The 21289-nt window shown below is 42.0% G+C and overlaps 1 protein-coding gene across 1 annotated transcript; it reads left to right on the top strand.

Annotated features, from left to right (window-relative positions):
• Positions 1–5454: 5454 nt before the first annotated feature.
• On the top strand, positions 5455–6447 carry LOC118842775 (zinc finger protein 2 homolog; the record flags this gene model as incomplete). Its single annotated transcript, XM_036750117.1, has 1 exon — positions 5455–6447. A coding segment is annotated over exon 1 (993 nt), but the record flags the coding sequence as incomplete, so codon positions are not given.
• Positions 6448–21289: the final 14842 nt, after the last annotated feature.

Raw genomic sequence — 21289 nt, 5'->3', positions numbered from 1 at the left:
CTTAACACTCAGTGCAGTCCAGAATCTGATGAATATCTTTTTAGAATCCTCTTCATAGTTTCTTCTAGATAAGACTTTATTTCAGCCATTCAGGAAACAAACTAGATCATTTCTTTTACTTTATTCTCTTTTCAGTGATCATATTCAATGTTCATTTTCCCTCCCAGAATGCACTGCTACCTACCATCTTCTCATAGACTTTTTTTTAGAATATATCACTTACACCAGTTCTGATAAGGAAGAAATTTCACATTACCTGCTCTTTCTTTTTCCTCCACCGATGAACCCACCTCACAGATAGAATACACACTATCTCCCTGATTCCACAGGGAGACCCATTCCATAATCAGACATTTCTCAGCTTTATTCCAAATGAAGATATAAAATGTTTTTCTGAAAATTCCATCAGGATCTTACTGACTGTGGTTTCAAAAGGTGACTGACACATAAAGGGTACGATCTTTGGGCACATCCCTTCTCTGGGCTTCAGTTTCCTCCTATAAATTAATGAGAATTGGACTATTTGACCCTGAAGTGTCTTTCAACTCGACATTATATAACTTTTGATCATTTAGGAGACACTGGCATTTAAGGATGTGGCTGTGAACTTCACCCAGGAGGAGTGGGGCCTCTTGGACTACCCTCAGAGGGAATTGTACAAGGAGGTCATGCTGGAGAATGCCCAGAACCTGCTCTCCCTGGGTAAGGACACTTCCCCTGGGAACTCTGAGTCTACAAAGGGAATATTTTCATTCCCTGGTATGCTGGGTCTAGAGCATCTATCAATTGTTAAAGAAAAGTGTATGTCTCCTGTGTCCAAGAAACAGACTCAATCAGTGTGGAAGAATCTCAGAAATGGAACTAATCCCAGGGGTTATTTGGTCTAACCTCTACGTAACATGAATTTTGCTGCCAAATCTCTGAAAACTGCCCAGGCAGCTTTTCCTTACAGCCCCTCCCTCTTTAGGATGGGCCTAATATTTGGAATATTCTTCTATTTAACAAGCATATATTGGTAGTTTATAGCTCTCACTTGTGGCTGGTGTGGCAGGTTTGTCCTTAATCTTCCTTCCTATTACCCTACACTTCCAGCACAGATAGTGGGAAAGGAAGGGAAGGGAAGAAGCATCTACATTCACCTCCTATTTACCAGGGGCTGGTCCAAGGGCTTTCTTTACAATATCATGTCACTTCATCCTCATGATAACCTTCCAGGTTAGGTAATATTATTATGCCCATTTGCCCCTTGAGAAAGTGAGGCAAACAGGGGTTAAGTGACTTGTCCAGGGGCACACAGCTACTAAGTGTCTGAGGCTGCATTGAAAGCCAGGCATTCCTGACTCCAGACCCAGGGTTCTCTCCACTGCACTACTGGCTGCCTCTGATTTTTAGACAAACCATGCCATGAGTCCACCCTTTCATGGAGAAGGTACACAAGATTGAATTCTCTTACTCCAAGTTGGTTGCATGATTTTCTCCATGACCTCTCCCCACAACTCCCCAAAATTAATGCTATGAAACTATCCTTCAGGAATCCTGGAAACTATCCTGGAGTCTTTGCTTGCATGCCCCTGTGGATGCCAGGAATAACTGAGACTGACTGAGAAGTAGAATTTGGATTAACTAGGTTGAGTTTGCCAGCAGGAGATTCTCACCCAAGCAAGCAAACACCCCTGAAGGAATAGTGCACAAGGTTTATATAGAGATCAGGGAGTGAGGAGCCAGGTAGGGGGACTGGGCAAAGGATGATGCATTAAGGTCCCTGTTGTTTGGGCTTGAGGCTGATCTGACACAATTACCCTTTTACCCAGTTTTGGGTCTAAGAGTTTCTGCCAGAATGGAGCATAACAGGATGGGGGCAGAGGGTTTGGCTGTTTCTCAGAACAGCGTTGTACAACACATCCTACTTTGAGATACTTGCATCACATGCACTAGTGTGTCATTATGGACTCCTACATATGACCAGAATGGAGTGATCCTCAGAAAGGAGCAGCTCTGTGTTCACACTCCTTTCCCTAAAGAGAACTGAATTACAAATTTTTCTCCATCCTCTTCCCTGATTCCCTATTGCCAGGGTTTCCAGTTCCCAGAGAAGATGTGATCTCCTATTTTGAGCAAAGAGAAGCACCATGGATGCTGGAGGAAGAAGGCCTGAGGACTCTCTGTCCAGGTGAGTGAGGTGAAAGCAGGTATATGGGAGCTGTGATTATGAGAGGCTGCTATATGTTGTGGTGAAGAAAGTACTAGATTTGGGGCCAGGAAGGCCTGCCTTGGAATTCTTTTTCTGGTTTATTCTTAGCAGTGGCTTCCTGGGCCAGTCAATAAACCATTTAGCCTCAGTTTCCCCAGTGTGTTAGACTCCATGGCCTTTCAGCTCACTTCCAGGGATAAATTTATCATCTTGTAAGAAGTTGCTATTTGGAATTTGGGGAGGAAATCTCTTGAAAGTACCAAAAGGGGTTAGGTGCTCCAAGATGAGCTCTTTCTTAGACCTTCAAACCCACAAACATTTATGAAGATTTTGCTGCCTGCCAGGCCCTTTGCTAAGCCCTGGGGTCATAAAGAGATGCAAGGGATGTCCTCAGCACTCCTGGATTTCACAGTCTGGTGAACAGTCCAACAACTGCGTAGAAAGCCAGTGTGGACAGGTTAAATTGGAGCTGGGCAAGAGAGGGAAGACCCTAAAGTGGGGAAGACTGGGAAAGGCTTATTATGGAAGGTGAGCTCTAGTTGGGGCTTCAGAGAAGCCAGGATGAGCTTTCTAGGCCAAAGAGATAGTGAGAAAAACCCAGGGTGTCAGGAGGTGGAGTGTCCTGTTCACAGAAGAGAAAGGAGGCCCATACCACTGGATTATAGCATATATGGGGCATGGGGTGGGAAACAAGGTGAAAAAAGCCTGGAAGAGTAGGAGAGGCAGAGGTGATAAAGTGCTTTAGCAGTCCTAGGGAGGATTTTACAATGGGTCCTTTTGCTGGGGAGCCAGAGGAAGTTGCTGAGTGGGTGGTGACATGGTCAGATGAGAGCTTTAGGAAGAGGAACTTGAAAGTTGATTGGAAGATTGATTGGACTGGGAGGAGATGAGGCAGCCAGGACAACCAGTAGGTCTGAAATCCCTCAAGTGTGAGGCGATTGATAAGTGAGACTGAGAGCGAGAAGACAGTGAGAGTGCTGGAAGAAAAGAGGGTGTATGGGAGAGAGGTCACACAAGTAGAATCCCAGGATTTTGCTCCAGAGTGAACATGAGGGTCTGGACTGTGAGTGTGTGAAAGTCGATGAGGACTGAATGACACTTCATCTCTGATCCTGGACTATTGAGGATGCCTCAGATAACACTAGGACTATAGGTAGATGGGAGGGTTGCAGGGGAAAAAGAATGGTTTTATTTTGCATGTGGTAAAAGGAAGACCAGGAGAGAGTAGAGTCACTAATGCTTCCATAGGAGAGTATCAAGAAAAAGGGGTAACTGACAATGCCAAAGCCTGCAGAAAAGTCAAGAAGAATAGGCATCAAGAAATGGCCATCGAATTCAGCAACTTCAGGATTGTTGCTAATTTTAGAAAAATAAGTTTCACTAGAAGAAGAAAGTTGGAAGCCAGGCTGCAGAGAGTTTCAAAGAAAGCAAGAAAAGGGTTGCAGACACTAGTTGTAAATGGCCATCTGTAGCTATTTGGCCATTAAATGGAGGAAAGAGAGAAATGGTTTTATTTGTAACAACAGGAAAGGAGTTCTTAGTGTGGGAGAGACTGAAAGTTAGTGGAAAAAATGAAGATTCTAGGGGAAGAAGGTATCAAGGTTGAAGAGGGATGGAATAGAATTATTTGCACACCTAAAGTGATTTGCTTTAGCACAAAAAAGGATGACCTTTTTACCTGATACTAAGGCCAAAAGGGAAAAGAAGAGATCTGAGGAATGTGAGATGAGGAGAGTAAGATAGTTCTTGATAAATGTCCACTTTTTCAATGAAATAGGAGGCCAAGTTCTTAAGCAAGAAGGTGTGGATGGGTGGGGGAGGGGGAGAAGAGAACAAGCTAAAAGGGAGGGTTGGGGATGAATGAAAAGATTTGGAAAAGCTGCTGTGGTAAGTAGCATAGGGAGTTAGGGAGATGTCAAAGAATTGCCTTGCTTCAATGAAGGTCCAGCTGAGATTGTGCAGCCTAAATTTGTAGTGGACCCAGACATCCTGGTTTCATGATTTTCTCACTCTCATCCAGTAGCACATGAGTAGGAGTGAAGGCTGCTGCCGTACTTGGAAGTAATCCAAGGCTAAGCTTTGCATCAGCCCAAGTTCTTTTCCTGATCTCTATGGCTCAATCTCTATCCTGTTCTTGGAGAATCATTAACCAGGTTCATGGAGGTCAGGACCACCTCTGTTTAGGGAGCTGAGAGGTATAAACTTGAAGGTGTCCCCTGCTAGGAGACCCTTCAGGAGTTTACAATGAAGCCTCTGTGATCTTCAATGTTGGGTTTGGTCAGGTTCCACAAGGGTTAGAACCTAACAAAGGTGACTACTTAGAGGTGAGTGGGTGCAAGAGAGAAATGAGAACATACATTTGACAACTGGGAGAGAGCAGGATGCAGTGATTGAGTTAGAGGCTGGGGCCTGCTGTCAGCACTGGGACCAGTCAGGCAGTCAGTAAAGACTGATTGAGCACTTTGTGTTTTAGGCAGTATGCTAAGCTCTGAGGGTACAAAGAAAAGCAAAAGAAAGTCTCTACTGTCAGGGAGCTCCCAGTATAGTATGCAAACATGGACATAGTTGAAGAAGAAGCAACAGAAAGTGAACCTCACTCTTAGTTGATCTACTTGAAAAGAGACTATTTTGGAGTGAAAATTGTCAACCTTTAAGTTTGGTTAAAGGAGGCAAAGAAGCTAGGTGACATGTAAATTCATATTGTTTATTCGCTTAAAGCAGCAGCATACATATATGTATGGAGTCAGATCAAATCTGTCTGTCTGAACAAAAGAATGAGAAGTCTTAAATACATTTCAGGACAGTTGCAACTCAGCAGGTGTGTGTCACTCAAAATTTATGATCTCCATGTATATTTAACCATAGTATAGGAAAGGAATTTCTTAATTGAATAAGTACTAAATACAATAAGAGAGTTGATAAAATGTCCATTGAAATTAGATTGTTGTGAGGATCCAGTGTAACCATGTGTGAAGCTCTTTGTAAACTAAATCATCCTTGCCATGTGAGCTAATGGCATTTTGAAATAATTGATTCTACCCATTTGAAGACTTTTGAAGTTTGAAGACCTTTCTCTTTGCCTGAGCAAAGAGAATGTAAATGAGTTTATGTTCTGCCAATGAAGGGAAGGGGATATAATTACACATGTATCTGTGTATATATTTTCTCGCTTGTTTCTTTCAAAAGGAGAAATCAGACTTGAAGTGAAGAAGACTCCTGCAGTTCTAAGCCTTTCTGTGGAAGAAACTCAGGAGCACAGATTCATGGGTGATGGTCCCTGTGACTTAACTTGGAGAGAAATCTCTGCTCTTCACTGGGGAATCCACACTGGAGAGAAACCTTATGGATGTAATCAATATGGAAAGGTTTTTACACGGAGGAATCATCTTAATGAAAATCGGAGAATCCACACTGGAGAGAAACCTTATGAATGCCATCAACGTGGAAAGGCTTTCAGAGTCAGCTCCAGTCTAGCTGAACATCAGAGAACCCACACTGGAGAGAAACCTTTTGAGTGTAATCAGTGTGGAAAGACTTTCACAAGCAGCTCCAGTCTTGTTAATCATCAGCGAATCCACAGTGGAGAGAAACCTTTTCAATGTAATCAATGTGAAAAGGCCTTCAGAGTTAGCTGCAATCTTGTTAATCATCAGAGAATACACACTGGAGAGAAACCTTATGGATGCACTCTATGTGGAAAGGCTTTTACACGGAGGAATGCTCTTAATGACCATCACAGAATCCACACTGGAGAGAAACCTTATGAATGCAATCAGTGTGGAAAGGCTTTTAAAAATAGGGGCAACCTTAGCTTTCATCAGAAAATCCACACTGGCGAAAAACTTTATGAATGTAATCAATGTGGAAAGGCCTTTACACTGAGGGCCTGTCTTGCCAGACATCAGAGAATCCACACTGGAGAGAAACCTTTTGAGTGTAATCAGTGTGGAAAGGCCTTCAGAGTCAGCTCCACCCTAGTTAAACATCAGAGAATCCACACTGGAGAGAAACCTTATGAATGTAATCAGTGTGGAAAGGCCTTCAGAGTCAGTTCCAGTCTAGCTGAACATCAGAGAATCCACACTGGAGAGAAACCTTTTGAGTGTAATCAGTGTGGAAAGACTTTCACAACCAGCTCACATCTTGTTAACCATCAGCGAATCCACACTGGAGAGAAACCTTATGGATGTACTCTATGTGGAAAGGTTTTCACATGGAGGAATGCTCTTAATGAACATCAGAGAATCCACACTGGGGAGAAACTTTATGAATGTAATCAGTGTGGAAAGGCTTTTACAAATAGGGGCAAGCTTAGCTTACATCAGAAAATTCACACTGGAGAAAAACTTTATGAATGTAATCAATGTGGAAAGACTTTTACACAGAAGGGCAGTCTTACCCTACATCAGAGGATCCACACTGGAGAGAAACCTTATGAATGTAATCAGTGTGGAAAGACTTTCACAAGCAGCTCTAATCTTGTTAATCATCAGAGAATCCACACTGGAGAGAAACTTTATGGAAGTACTCTATGTGGAAAGGATTTTACACAGAGGATTCATCTAAAGGAACATCAGAGAATCAAGCATAGAGAAAATTTGTGAATGTAATCAGTATGGAAAGGCTTTTAGAGTCAGCTCCAGTCTACTAAACATCAGAAAATCCACACTGGAGAAAATACAGTCCATGTGGTAAAGCCTTCAGGCAAAAGTCAGCCCTCTTTTCACATCAGAGAATTCATATAAGATACAAATCTCATTACTGACATGGTTGAGGAGAGGCATGGAAATGGAGTATAGAGCTTTGTAGACAGCAGACAATTCTGCATACAAGCCATTTATGACCTCAGGGTGAAGAAGGCCTTCAGCCAGAAATCATCTCTTATCCTCTCATCAGAGGATTCTGTTACCAGGGTTTTTACTGAGTCAGTGTCTAATCTGAGAATGCTTGGAACCACACAAAGCAGGCCTAGAAACTGGAGTGCCAGTAATCAAGTTATTTAATCAATGTCATAGTGAGGAGTATTCCCTTAGCTGAAGTAAAAGCATAGGTTTCATACTTAAGTCACAACTGGGGAAGAGGGGAGAAGGTGGATTACAAAGAATCTTTTAGTGGTTTCCCACAAGAAATCCACAAGTCCCACAACACAGTTCTGGAGTCATGTATTTGGGTGTCATAACCACCTCCCCTAAAGTAGAGAACAAGCATTCTGTGAGGGGAACATGTTCCTAGAATCTTTGATTCACTTCACTAATGGTCCAGTGATTGTGACCCTTGTCAGAGTTTTGATTAATCAGTTCAAGCTGCATTGTGAGCTCTGATTGCCAAGCCAGACAGCCAGCCCTTGAAAATATTAAATTATTAGTATATTCATTACACATATCATGTTGATTAATGTGAAAATCATGAATTCCTTTCTCAGTACATACTAGGAAGAAACCTTGTGAATGTGCACCACAAGGACATGACTTTCTCTGGAACATGGAGGTTACTGGTGAAGGTTAAATTTTGTCTGACTTTAACAGAATGGTGAAATAAGGGGAAATAAAACCAAAAAAGGGAGGAAATAGGCTCATAAACTCTGGGACTGAGTGAAGAAAGACATCTGGATGTTCTCGAAAATAGAATGGCCCCAGAATTAATAAATGAACTCGCTTCAATATTATGTCACCTGGGGGAAAATGTTTAATGAAGGGAAGAAATCAGAGGTGTTAGATCAAGAGTATAAAGCCTGGGCTAATTTGGGTAAATTTCCCTCTAAGAAAATTGATTGCACTGAAAATCTGTCCCCAAAACCAAAGGAAAGATGCCTCTGATTTAGTTTCAGTAATTAATAGACTAATCTAATTGCTAAGTTGTTTAGGGTATAGAAAGGTATATAAGTTTAGTCTGAATAACTCAAATCTGAAACACCTTTTACTATCCCAGCCTTTACTCTATGGGATAATAATTCATATGACTATGCAGGGAGGCAGATGACAAGCCTGAGTATTAATTCACCCAGTTGTTGGAGTAAATTTCTTGTTCGACTACACATTCGGGTCAAAACAGCAAGATCTCACACATGCTTGCATTGTGCTCCTATCTTTGACCATTTGTTCTTACAAAAATTTGATAGAAAAGGATGAAGCAGGGACATGATTATATTAAGTATGACATTTGAAAACATCATTGTCTCTGCTTGAATTCAGATAATTCACAGTTTTCCAACCATGCAGTATGAATTGCACCTCATAGCCAGGTGGGGAAAATTCCTTTTCAAAGGAACACAATGGGGAAACTGAGGCAGGGGATCCCATCTTAGAATGAGGCTAAAATTGTCATCTCAGCCTTTCTAGATGCAGACCTCCACCTGTATCACATTCTCTCTGAGTAGCTTGTGGCATTTCTCTTATATGGTGGATTATTGACTATTGATTTATTGATGCATTATTATGAACCATTAGGGAACTCATATTCAGTCACGGTCCTATGAGCTTTTATGTCAAACAGCAAGTTTCACTAATCAGAGCTTAGGGGAAATTTACCAGGACTTAACATCTCAAATTTAAAATTTGTCCTGCTGTAAAACCCAAACAGTATCATTTCTGTATCCTTGCAAATTCTCAGCAAGCCAAGGTCATTGGATCTCCATAATCCATATAAACACTTTTGGCAGTTTACAAAACCAGGGAGGTTGTCAAGAAACCCTGAGAAGGGGATTCCTCTCACCCCATCTACCCTTAGAGCTGCTGAGGACTGTTCCTTTTGAGCAGCCCTGAGGATTGCTCTGAATGGGCAGAAACAATTCAGATAAGGCTTCACCCCCTCCTTTCTGCACAAACGTACACAGTAATCAGTTTCCAGTTTGAGCTTTTAGCATTCAAAATAACCCAAATTGTGAACAATCTTACAATTTTCAAAAGTGAGAGCCAAATTGCTTTAGTTGCAACTTCCTCTTCGCTGTAGGCTAAGGTCAAACTAGTTTTCTAAATGGCAGTTACAAAACTTTATAGGACAGGTTAGCAGGGAAACAATATTTCCACTGTCTTTTTAGTTTCTCTCATTTCATACTCTAATAGCATCCAAGTTATGGAAAGTTGCTTAACATGATGGAAACAAGTTTACCAATTTGAAACAAACCCGTTACCAATCAGGTGACTTCAATTTTGTTGAATGCATTTCCAAATTACACAGAGAATCAACATCTCATCATTAACATTTTAAAACTACAACTTTAAAAGAGTGGGCTTACCAAGAGCAGAGGCTGGGTGGCTTCTCACCTTGCACTCCCCTGACCCATCCCACTTTCCTCTCTCCCCACCGTTGTTGGAGAAGGGGTGCAGTGAGCAGCATGTGCTGAAACTGGATGATGCTTCCTGGTTTCTAGGACTGTGCCCAGGGTCCAGGGCTGTTGGCAGTGGGCCCCCTGCTATAGCTGTTGCCCTTTTTCCTCTTTCCTTTCCCCAGGTGGGGGAGGGTGAATTCTCTCACCTCTTCTGTTCAGGAGGACATTTACCTCAATTACTCATTCAGCCACAAGTAATTGACTCCTTTGTACTTTGAACTGGTGGGCCTCTTTACTATCTTCTTTTCCTGCTAATAAAACTTTTCTGCTTTCAATTCATCTTAGACTCTTCTGCATTTGGAGGGTGTCACAAGTGGGATTCATGATGATGAGGAGCTTTTCTATGACCATTGGAGGAGTGGTCCAGCTGCTTTGGTACTAACTTCAACCTTTTGATGTCCAGCCTGCCATCTAGTAACTGCCTCCCTGCTTGAATCCTAAGCTCCTGTCTCTTTCACTTGACTTCATTTATTGGGAGAAAAAAAGGTGCAAGGGTGGATAAAGGCCAGGCAAGGGTAACATTGATCAATGGCTAAGGGCCAAAGGGCTCAGGGGTTTGTGGATATTGTCTCTGTCATTGTGGCCACAGGGTAGAGACTCTTGTGGGCTCTGAAGGGCAGACACGATGTGTGTGGGAACCAGAAGAAGACCCTGTGGTGGGGACTAGTGAAAACCTGTAGATCAGGACTAATGAGGAACAGAGTTTACAGTTTAGTCAGGGTTAGGAACTGATTAAAGCCCCAGTTTATTTAGGTAGTCCACATTACTTGATGAAAAGACAAATTCCAGAATAAAGTAAGATCTTGGCCAAGTTCCCTAGAGTAACCAGACTTCTGAAGCTATTCCCCAAGGGGACAGCAGTTAGCCATATGTCTCTGTTATATGCCCCAAACCTTCAGATATTTAACTAATCAGCAGAAATTGAACCAAAATGACCTCTTTCACTGTTGGCCAATCTGGGGTTCTTTTGAATGGAGTAAAATAAATTACCTTAAGAAATGCAATGCTTTTAATAAATGGCTACTCAAAACTACCAAAGGAGAAGCTTGTTGTAACTTGGATTCCTTTTAAGGAAACCTCAAATGGAATTAAAAAGAATTGGGGAAAGGCAGAAGAGAAGATTTGGGCCCTCCATGATGAGAGAACTGTAGCTCAATCAAAACAAGAAGTCAGGGAATGGCCTGCATGTTAGATCAAATCACCCAGCCCAAAGAAAATATATCCACCCCTCCCAAAAGAAAACCCACTCCTTCAGAATGAGATCAGGAAAGGAGAGAGGGAAGGAGGGAGCTCTGAGGCTTTGGGTCCTATGTTCCAGCTTCCCTTTAAGATAAATGACAAAGGCCAGGAGGGATAAGGACACCAAAAGGACTTACTCTTTTATACCTGGACTAAAACTGAACTTTGGGCTATGGCCAAGGAGTTTTCCAAAGGCCATGAAGCCCCAGGCAGTATGACAGGAGAATTCCAAATCACTTGGTCTGCTTATAACCCAAGCCTCCCTGACATTTGTCAATTGACAAAGATTCTGGTGAGTCCCAGGGAGGCAGAACAATGGCACAGCATTGATGATGGTAAATATGCCCTGGAAGATATTTTTAGGCTTTGCCTAATAAAGACCACCTTCATTAGGCAGAAAAAGTTGGCCAAATTCTTATGGGAGACATTCCTAAAGCATTCCCAAAAGCCACTGGGCCTATTACATAGGTTATAGAGTAGGATCACTTACAGAGTAGAATAAAATATAAAATGCAGATTGGAGTAATGCAGTCAAATATAAAATATTAAATCAATATCTACTTATTTTAGTTCACTACAGGCCCGCTGAGTCTTTAAACCAAATTCAGATACAAAGGGCCCTGACTTAAGTAGCTACAGTACAAAATCAATTACTTGTAAATAGGATCAATAAGAAAATGATGCAGGATTGATCTTAATCTTCTCAGGCAAAATGATTTCATTGTTGACAAAGCAGACATTCTGACCAAGGTGACATAGTTCAGGGTGGTGAATTTGGTTCCCAACATTCACTATGCACAATGATCCCTCCTACCTTATAAGACCTGGAAGGCAATAGAGGGTCACTCAGCTAGGTGAGAAATTACAAGAATAAAACCACAGAAAGCTTTGCCTAAAGACTGGGAAATAAGATTAAATGTCATCATCTCCACTTTTTTTTTAAGTCACAGGAAAAACCATCTCTTCTTTAGGTAGAATATTCTCAGCAAAACTTGGCTGCTTTATTGAATTTGCTTACCTAAGGAAGCATTATCTAGTTTGCTTAAAGCTGAACATGGCCTCATCAACCCAGACTTAGCCAGAGGCAGAGGTGGGATCTGGAAGTGAAGAAAAGAGCCTCAGAGCCTGGGCTGGGGTTAGCAGTCTTCTAAAGAGGTGAGAAAACTGGGAAGGGGGGGGCAAGATGGAGAGAGGTATATAGATTACGATTAAGAGGGTGGGGAGGAGAAAATAAGTGAGGGATTTTGGGAGGGATGGGTTTTATAAGGAAAAAGAAGGCAAAGGGAGAAGATGAGGTTACGGGGATAGGGTAAAATGAGAGGCTAATTAGGAAAATAGTGAGGAAAAATAAGATGGTACAAATAGTAATGACAACTTTGAATGGGAATGGGATGCACTCACCCATAAAACAGAAATAGGAGAATGGATTAAAAACTAGAATCCATCAATATGTTGTTTACAAGAAACACATTTAATGAGAGATACATACTGAGTCAAAATGGAGGCTTGGAGAAGAATTCATTGTGCTTCAGCTGATGTAAAATGGCAGGGTTAGCAATTATGATCTCAGACAAAAATTGATTAAAATAGATTTAATGAAAAGAGATAAACAGCATAACTACATATGGATAATGGAGTAATATCAATACTGATCCTTTATGCACCAAATACTATAGCATCTAAATTCTTAAAAAAAAAAATGAATTTCAGGTGAAGATGGATAACAGTACTATAATAGTAGGGGATGTTAATTTTTTTTCTACCAAAAATACATAAATCTAACCAAAAAATGAATAAGAAAAAAGTTAAGGAAGTAAATAGAATTTGAGATGAGCTAGATATGACAGATATCTAGAGAGAACTGAACAAATGTAGAAAGGAATACACCTTTTCTCAGTGGTTCATGGTCCATTTATAAAGATGGATCACACATTAGTCCATAAAAATTTTATAGTTAAAAGCAGAAAAGCAGAAATATTAAAAGTATCCTTTTCAAATCATAATGCAATAAAAATTGTATTTAAAAAGGGACTAAGGAAACAGATTGAAAATTAATTGAGATGAAACAACCTAATCTTAAAGAATGAGTGGGTTAAAGAACAAATCATAGTCCTAATGAACAATTTAATTAAAGAGAATGAAGATAATGAGACATCATATCAGAACCTATGGGATACACAAAAAGCAGTGATTGGAGGAAAATTCGCGTTTCTAAATGTTTGCATCAATAAAAGAGAGAAAGCAGAGTAATGAATTGGGTATGCAATTAAAAACTAGAAAAAGAATAAATTAAAAATCCCCAAGTAGATGCTAAATGGGAAATCCTAAATATTGCAGGTGAGATTAATCAAATTGAGAGTAAAAAACCAAAACATTGAATTAATAAAGAAAACTAGCAGTTGGCTTTCTGAAAAAAAAAATGAACAACTGGTTAATTTGATTAAAGAAAGGGAGAAGAAAACTAAATCACTAGTATAAAAAGTGAAAAGGGTAAATATGCCACTAACAGAGATGAAAGTAAAACAAGTATAAGGTGTTATTTTTCTCAGTTATATGCCAATAAATTCAACAATGTTAGATAAATGGAGGAATATTTATCAAAATATAAATTGACTAGATTCGCAGAAGAGGAAACAGAATTTTTAAATAGACATATTTTAGAAAAAGAAATTGAACAGGCTATAATTGAGCATCAGGACCAGAAGGATTTACAAGTGAATTTTGTCAAACATTTAAGATCAACTAATTCCAATATTAAATAAATTATTTGGAATAGTAGGCAAAGTAGGGATTTTTACCAAGCTACTTCTATGAAATAAATATGATATTGACACCTAAACCAAGAAGAGCAAAAACAGGAAAAGAAAATTATGGATGAACTTCATTAGTGATTATGGATGCAATAATACTAAAAAACAGTACTAACTAAAGGGTTACAACAATACATTACAAAGATTATACCTTATAATCACTTGAGATTCATACTAGGAATGCAGGGAGGGTTTAGTTTAAAGAAACTATTAAGATAATTGATTATATCTCTGATAAAAGTTATTTAAAGTTCATGTGATTATATCAAGAGATGCAGAAAAAGCTTTTGATAAAGTCCAACACTCATTTTTACTGAAAACACTTGAAAGTTTTGGTATAAATGGATTTTTCCAAGCCTATATCTAAAGCCATTGGGCAGCATTATTTGTCATGGGGAAAAACTAGAAGCCTTACCAGTAAGATCAGGTGTGAAAGAAGGATGCCCACTGTCACCAATATTATTCAGTGTTGTAGTGGAAATCCTAGCAATAGCAATGTGACAAGGAAAAGAAGTAGAAGGAATCAGAACAGGGAATGCGGTAATGAAACTCTCTCTTTTGGTAGACAAGATGACATATTCTTGGAAAATCCCGAAGAGTCAAATAAAAAGTTTGTTGAAAATATGAATAATTTTACAAAGTGGTGGGATATTAAAGAAACACACATCAGCATTCCTGTATGTATCCAAAAAAGCTCTGCTAGAGATAGAAAAAATACCACATTTACAATAACTCTAAACAGTATAAAATGCCTGTGAGCATACCTGCCAAAATAAACAAAATTATCAAAAAATGTCTTATTATACAAAGAAGAACAGATTTAAATAATTGCAGAAATAGAAGTTGTTCATGGGTAAGCCAAGCCAACATAATACCAATGACTACTTTACCCATACTAATTTATATCTCCAACCCCATCCCAATTAAATTACTAAGAAAAATTTACTAAATGAGAAAAAATAATAACCAAATTCATTTGGAAAAACAAAAAGTCAAGAATACAAAAAAATAATGAAAAAAGTAAAGGAGGGTCACACATCACACTTACTAAGGGAGAACACTAAGGGAGAATTTGTCTGACTGGGAAAAATTCAGTCCCAGCCAGTCTGAATTTCCAGTTACAAACTGCATAGGGCATCCCGATTTTCACCAGAGCCATTTGCTGCCAGTTCCTCAAACTATAGGGTCCATCACTTTCAGCTAGTCTGGTGCTGCAGTTTTATCCAGGCAGGGTTTCTGCTCAGAAGGAGGAGGGGGTGAGTCTGGGAGAGAGGGAGGTTGGGGAGGCCCTGGGGAGGAGGAGCTCAGAGAGGACCAGCCTGGAGGGTAGTGGCCCAGGTGGAGTTGGAGCACTGGGGCGGAGTTTGGAAGCCTGGGAGGAGTTTAGGGGGAAGGGGGGATCTTTGCTGTGGAGAAGGCTTTCCACGTGATAGAGGGGTGGGTTTGGGGAGGAGAAGCAGTCAGGAAAAGGGCTCAGCCATGGGGTAGAGGTCTCAGGGGTTGGACCGGGTGGTGCTCTTGGGACTAGGAGGACCCTCCCAGAGTGGGTTGGTGGGAAGCAGGAAGTCTTGGAGCTGAGACTACTGTGCCTTCCCTGGAGCTTACTCTTTTTTTCCTTTGGACTTCAGCTCTCTCTGCCTTCCCTACAGCTGAGATCTCTCTGCTTTCCCTTGGACCCAAGCTATCTCTCCTTTCCCTTTGACCTGAGATCACTCTGCCTTCCGGAAGCCCTCTCTGCGCATGCAGATCCTAGGTAGGTCTGAGCCAGGGCCCTCACACATATCCTGGCTTTTGCTGGCTGTCTTTGCTTCTAGGGCTCATTCTCCAGGTCTGCCAGAAGCATCCCTCCATGGCCTGGCTTCTGGACTAGCTTGCTGCCCTTAACACTTTTCCAGATTCCCAATCACTTGCTAAACATCCTGGCTGACCCTCTCAAGATTTCCCATTGGATCACACTTTCCCATACTTCTGACTTTGCCCGTAGAGATCCAGGTGTCCTGCTTTCAACCTTCTCATCAGGACCCAGTTGTCCTTTCTCCCTGCCCCCACCTCCCAGTTAGAGATTCAGTTGTCCTGCCTTCAGACCCGGTTCCCTTCCTGCCCTCAAACCCCACCTTGTATGCAGGAACCAAAGCTCTTTCCTGATCCCCCTTTGTCTGAATCCTTGTCTTTTGGGCTCCTTCCCTATCTGATCCCAGTTATTTGACTCCCTTGAGGGATTCAAAGTGTGGGGATTAAAACTAGAGAGACTGAGGCAGAGCTCTAAGCCAGTGGCACTTTATGAAAGAGTCTATGGTCCCCTTTAATGAAGGGGGCCTCAGTTCTTCCTCATGGTCTGAGATACCCTCTCCTTCCAGGGCCCAATTGTTAAGGGCTGAATATCTAGACATTCTGGAGTGGCTATATCAAATACAGAATAATCCCATTGGTTGATGTATGGTGCATAGGCTAAAATAAGCAAACCAATAAATAAACAGGGTCCTGGATTGGGGAAAGCAGGAAACATCTCCACTGACCCTGTGGTCACAAGCTAGAGGGGCTTCTCCTCAGCTTAGGCAGGAGTTATATGTATGTTCCCAGAACATATGGGGGTGGGGGAGGGGACACTTTCCATACCATGCCACCTCCCAGGCTTAATTTCCTCATGGAATTTGAGCAAAGCAGGATGCAAATATCCTTGTCAACATTCTTGTGGTTGTACATGGGAGCTCCATAGCTGGTAAACAAGTAATGATCATTACATTAGAGTTTAAGGCTTATGATGGGGCCCTTTGATTTGAACCCATATTACTATGTGACTTAGATGTGTATGATGTGGATTAATACATGGCTTTTTCTGACCCAACTATGCCAAAGAGGCTTGGCAAAATAGAGAATCTCATTGGTGAACGGACCCTGCTCTTGAGAACCAAAAATGACATATTAGCAGGGGAGAGGGGTTATCACAAGTTGGATGAAGCATGGGTATATTGGGGATCCTTGAAGAGTTTGGCCTTTGTTTCCTTTGATTAATTCAGCGTCTTTGATTGAGTCTCAGTAGGTGCTAAGCCCCAGGCCCAAACCCCTGTCTATTAGGTGCTAAGCCTATGTGGGTGTGAATTGGTAACTAAGTTGGGGCTCCAGGTGGGGCCAGTGAAGGGAGGTGCTATCTCCTGAGCCAATAGTAGCTTAAATTCTGGTTGCTCAGATAATGTTTGATGATGGCTAAAGAGTACATAAAAAGGGAAGGCAGAGCTATTTGCTTAAGGCTCTCACTCCTAGAGGTGCTGCACTCTGGGCAGCCACTCTAAGGGCCTTCTGGCTGAACTTAGATGTTGATAGTTTTCTTGGTTACTGTGAATTGTATTTGGTCTGTTTGTAATTTGTATTTGCTCTGAAGTTCAGGGTGCTGGCTTTTTCCCCTGAAATAAGTGAATGATATTTGTATGCTTGATTAAAGTAAGATTGTTAATGCCTTAACGTTACTTTCCTTAGTACAGATCAAAAATACCTGGGCTTGCAGCCTTCTGTGAGCTGGTTGTTGTTGGTTTTACACCCCCTCAGCAGCTGCTAACTGGATTGTTGAAACAATGGGGCACCTCCACTGACCAAGTGGTCAAAAGATGGTCACCTGCTCCTGTTGGACAAGATGCAGTGGCCCAGAGGCACAAAAATAAGTTGGGGGATTTTCCATGTAGTTGAGTCACTTCCACCACACTGGTTTTGGTCACCATGAAAAGGAAAAACAAGGGTGGAGGGTCACTAGTTAAGTTCTTACTATTAAGCAAGTGAACTTACAACATGTAGCTCACAGCTGTAGGGCCAAATTCTGAGAATTTCTCATCATTACCTGTATAGAATTACATCAGATTGATAGGCTGATGGGAATGGAGTAGAGGTCCTCAATGGATCAACTTCTTATTAAGCCTAAGCTGCACCAGAGGGTCCAGGCATCCTCCACAGATCCTAGTTATTCCTCAGGACAGACATTACCTCTGCTCCCCTTCCCCAGACCTCCTGCTTCCCTGCCTCCACTTCTTTCAGAGCTCTCAGGTCCCCTACCAGGAGCTGAATCCCAGGCTGGGTTTTGTCTCCCAGTCTCAGGCTTCCCTGGTCATTCCCTGGTGGCTTCATTCCAGATCCCTCCCCATCCTCTAGCTTCCCTCCTTTCCTCCCTCCTAGATCTGGCAGTCAGTCTATTGTTTAGACAATGTGTGTGTTAATTGGGGAGAGGGGATCAGGGAGGGCAGAGGACCAGATGGAGGGGGAGTTCTATCTTAGGGGTCATTGAGACTCTGACTGATCTCATCCCATCTGGGATGCCAAACCCCTTCCGCTTCTTGGGGCTCTGTAGGAGGATGGAGAGGGGAGGGAGACAGAAGAGGAATAAGAGAGAGAGGGAAGTAGTCTTCCTGTTCAGACCCTCCTCATTTCCAAGCCTGCCCTCCCTGTTGCCTCTTTTCTGTGAGGGCAGTGCCCGGGTCTATGGGACCTCACCTTCTGTAAATCCGAATTGGGCAGCCTTCTGTCTAGGAGAAGAGAGAAAAGACCTCTCCTTCTCTGGCATCCTTCTCCCTCCCCAGCTCACTCTGCAGAGGACCAAGGCCAGGCCCAAGCAGGTATTAGGTCAAATCCAGACATCAAAGGTGGAGGGAAATTAGAAGTTTTATTGTAAAGTACAACAAATAGCAATCACCCAGAGTATGAGCACCAAGGCAGGCAGCCTGGGATTAAGGTTACAGGTGGGTCAGATGGGCTTTTCTGTGCAGAGATAAAGAAGGGAAGGGCTTTCCAGGAGGCTCCAAACTGTCTCCTGATTATCAGAAAGGCTTAGAATTAGGACACTCCATGATTAGTTGGGACATTTGTGAGAAAGAGCTTTGGCTTATGGTCTGTGGGATCATAACGGGTGGGCAAAACAAGTACCTGGGGCAGACGATGTTCAGGGATAAAATGGAGAAACTTTACAAAATGGAGTCACTTTTGGTTCCTTTGCTGCCTAAACAGGGAGCCTGGATTCAGAGGGAATGGCCCCTGCAAGCAGCCAAGCCCCAGCCCAGGTGAGTGCAGTCCATCCATAGGCTTGAGCAACATCAGCCATCCAGTCATTTCCATAGTCCTAGAGGATGGTCTGTGAAGCTGGAGATACTTGCCTTATGGATTTTTCTTTTCAAAAAGAGGCATGAAATTGAATACAGTAGTAACAACACTGCCTTGATCCCAAATTCTGTGTTTTAAGCTGATTCATGGGTACCTTCCTGTCTTGAGCATTGCCCCTCCCCCCCAATCTGCCCTTCCAGATTCTTTTTGTTAGGTAATCAGGGTTAAGTGACTTGCCCAGGGTCACACAGCTAATCAGTCTCAAATTCCTGAGGCTAGATTTGAACTCAGGTCCTGCTGACTCCATGGCCCATGCTCTATCTACTTTACCACCTACCACCCCCTCCTCCATTTGGTTTTAACTTCCCCTTGGTTACAGCTCACTGACAAGGGTGACCCCTTCATTCCTTAGTCTCTATTTATTACCCAAGGATCATGTCTTTGCTCTCTTAATTCCTACCAGCATCCCCTCCCACTATGCACAGCTCCTCCTCCTCCTCTCTCTTTCTTGTGGCCAAGTTCTCCCTTGTAGTGACTGAGGGCCCAGGAAATCCCTTCACCCTGAGTCTTGTCTGGGCAGGCTTGGAGCAGAGTGCTGAAGGCTCTCCCAGCTCTTGTCCTTTGCTGTGTAGCCATCAGAGCAGAAATTGTTCTCCTGGTGCTGCTCGTGTCCTCCTGCCTCAGTTCACACAAGCCTTTCCAGGTCCCTCTGAAGCCCTCTCCTTTACCAGTTCTCAGGTCAAGTCAATGAGCATTTAGAAAGACCCTAGGTATATAAGCCCAAGATTTCTTGTACAGACTGCTCTGGGGCCATCCTGCTGCTCCTGTGTTTCTAAGACCTACCCTGGCACAGTGATTGAATGATGGACAGCTTCTCTTCTGTTTAAAAGAGGTTCCTAGGATTCTCACCCTTGCCTCTGTTGGTCCTGGCATCAGGTCTAGCTTCAACACATACCATATTTCTGTACAAATTGCCTTCCTGGTGAGATAATTTGGTCTACCCTGTGCACTGTGCCAGGCACTGGCAGAGACCATGAGAGCAATGAGGAGAAAAGGAAGGTTTGACAGAGTGTAGTCAAGATACCTCAGACAGCTTCTTGGAAAATCTCAGGCTCCCATAGGCTGGAGCAGGTCCTAGATTGACCTGGGAAGGGAATAATGGATGGAACTGACTCGTCAGTTAAATGTTAAATAAAAATCAGACACTCCTAGGTCATTCAACAAGGGAAAAGAGCTTTATTTAGGTTTAGCATAAAAAGGACATTCAATAAGGATGTTAGAGCACTTTACCTTGAGCAGACAAGGTTCCCCTCACCTCCATATGGGAGCCCATCTGGTCAGAAGAGCAAGGTGTGGCAGTGTGCCATTTGGGGAAACATGTCATAGCTAAAGGACCCTGATTTTACTTGGGTAGACTTTTATGCCTTTAGGTTGCCAGGCGGCCACACTAATTTGTCCAGAGACCCTTAGGATACTGCTTGAAGGGAAGCACATGGAGCCTTTGCCCACTATGTAAGTCAGGTCCTTGGGATAGCTTTGTCACGTTTCAGGGGGAAGAAAAGTGGCCTAACCATTTGACAGAAGAAGTACAGAACTCCAAGAGATAGTGGCCCCTTCACAAATGGAGAGGGTGCTACCTTTGACAGCATCAGGTGAGTGGTCAGTCTAATTTCAAGACTGGCTGAAGGAAGAAAACCAGCATTTATTATCAGCCACCTACTAAGTGCCAGGCACTGCTTTAAGCATCTTACCAATATCTCACTTGATGCTTACAGCCAGCCATGGAAGTTAGGCATCATTATCCCTGTCTTATTTTTACTTACACATTTTCTTTCTTAAGATTGTCGATTTCCATTTCTAATTGGTTGACTTTCTTTTCATAATCTTGTTTTTCTTGGATTGTTCTTATTTTTCTTTTTAGTTTTTCCTCAGTCTATCTCCTTTGATTTTTAAGCTCTCATTCAAGAGCTTCTATGAATTTTGTTTGGCAGGTTTGGCAATTGGACATTATCCTTTGGGGTAGAAGAGGATTTTTTTGCTTCGATATCCTCCTCTGAAGATGAACGTTGGTCTCCTGTTTTCCCATAGTAACTCTCTATGGTTGGATTCTTTCCCCTTTCTTCAGTTTTGTTTTTGCAATGTAGCAACAGATAGGCTGCTTCATTTGCTGGGACCTGTCTCTTAACCCTCAGTGCAGTCCAGAGTCTGATGAATATCTTTTTAGAATCCTCTTCATAGTTTCTTCTAGATAAGACTTTATTTCTTTTTTTTTCAGTTTTTTTTCTTTGTTTGTTTGTTTTGGCAGGGCAATTGGGGTTAAGTGACTTGCCCAAGGTCACACAGCTAGTACATGTGTCAAGTGTCTGAGGCCGGTTTTGTACTCAGGATAAAACTTTATTTCAACCATGCAGAAACAAACTAGATCTTTTCTTTTACTTTATTGTCTTTTCAGTGATCATATTCAATGTTCATTTTTTCCTCCCAGAATGCACTGTTACCTACCATCTTCTCATAGACTTTTTTAGAATATATCACTTATACCAGTTATGTTAAGGAAGAAATTTCACATCACCTGCTCTTTCTTTTTCCTTCACCGATGAACCTACCTCACAGATAGAATACACACCATCTCCCTGATTCCAC

This window comes from Trichosurus vulpecula, chromosome 3, assembly GCF_011100635.1.
Source record: "Trichosurus vulpecula isolate mTriVul1 chromosome 3, mTriVul1.pri, whole genome shotgun sequence".
NCBI classification, from domain to species: domain Eukaryota; kingdom Metazoa; phylum Chordata; class Mammalia; order Diprotodontia; family Phalangeridae; genus Trichosurus; species Trichosurus vulpecula.
Note: the sequence above shows the minus strand (reverse complement) of the source record. Positions and strands in the feature narration are given on the sequence as shown.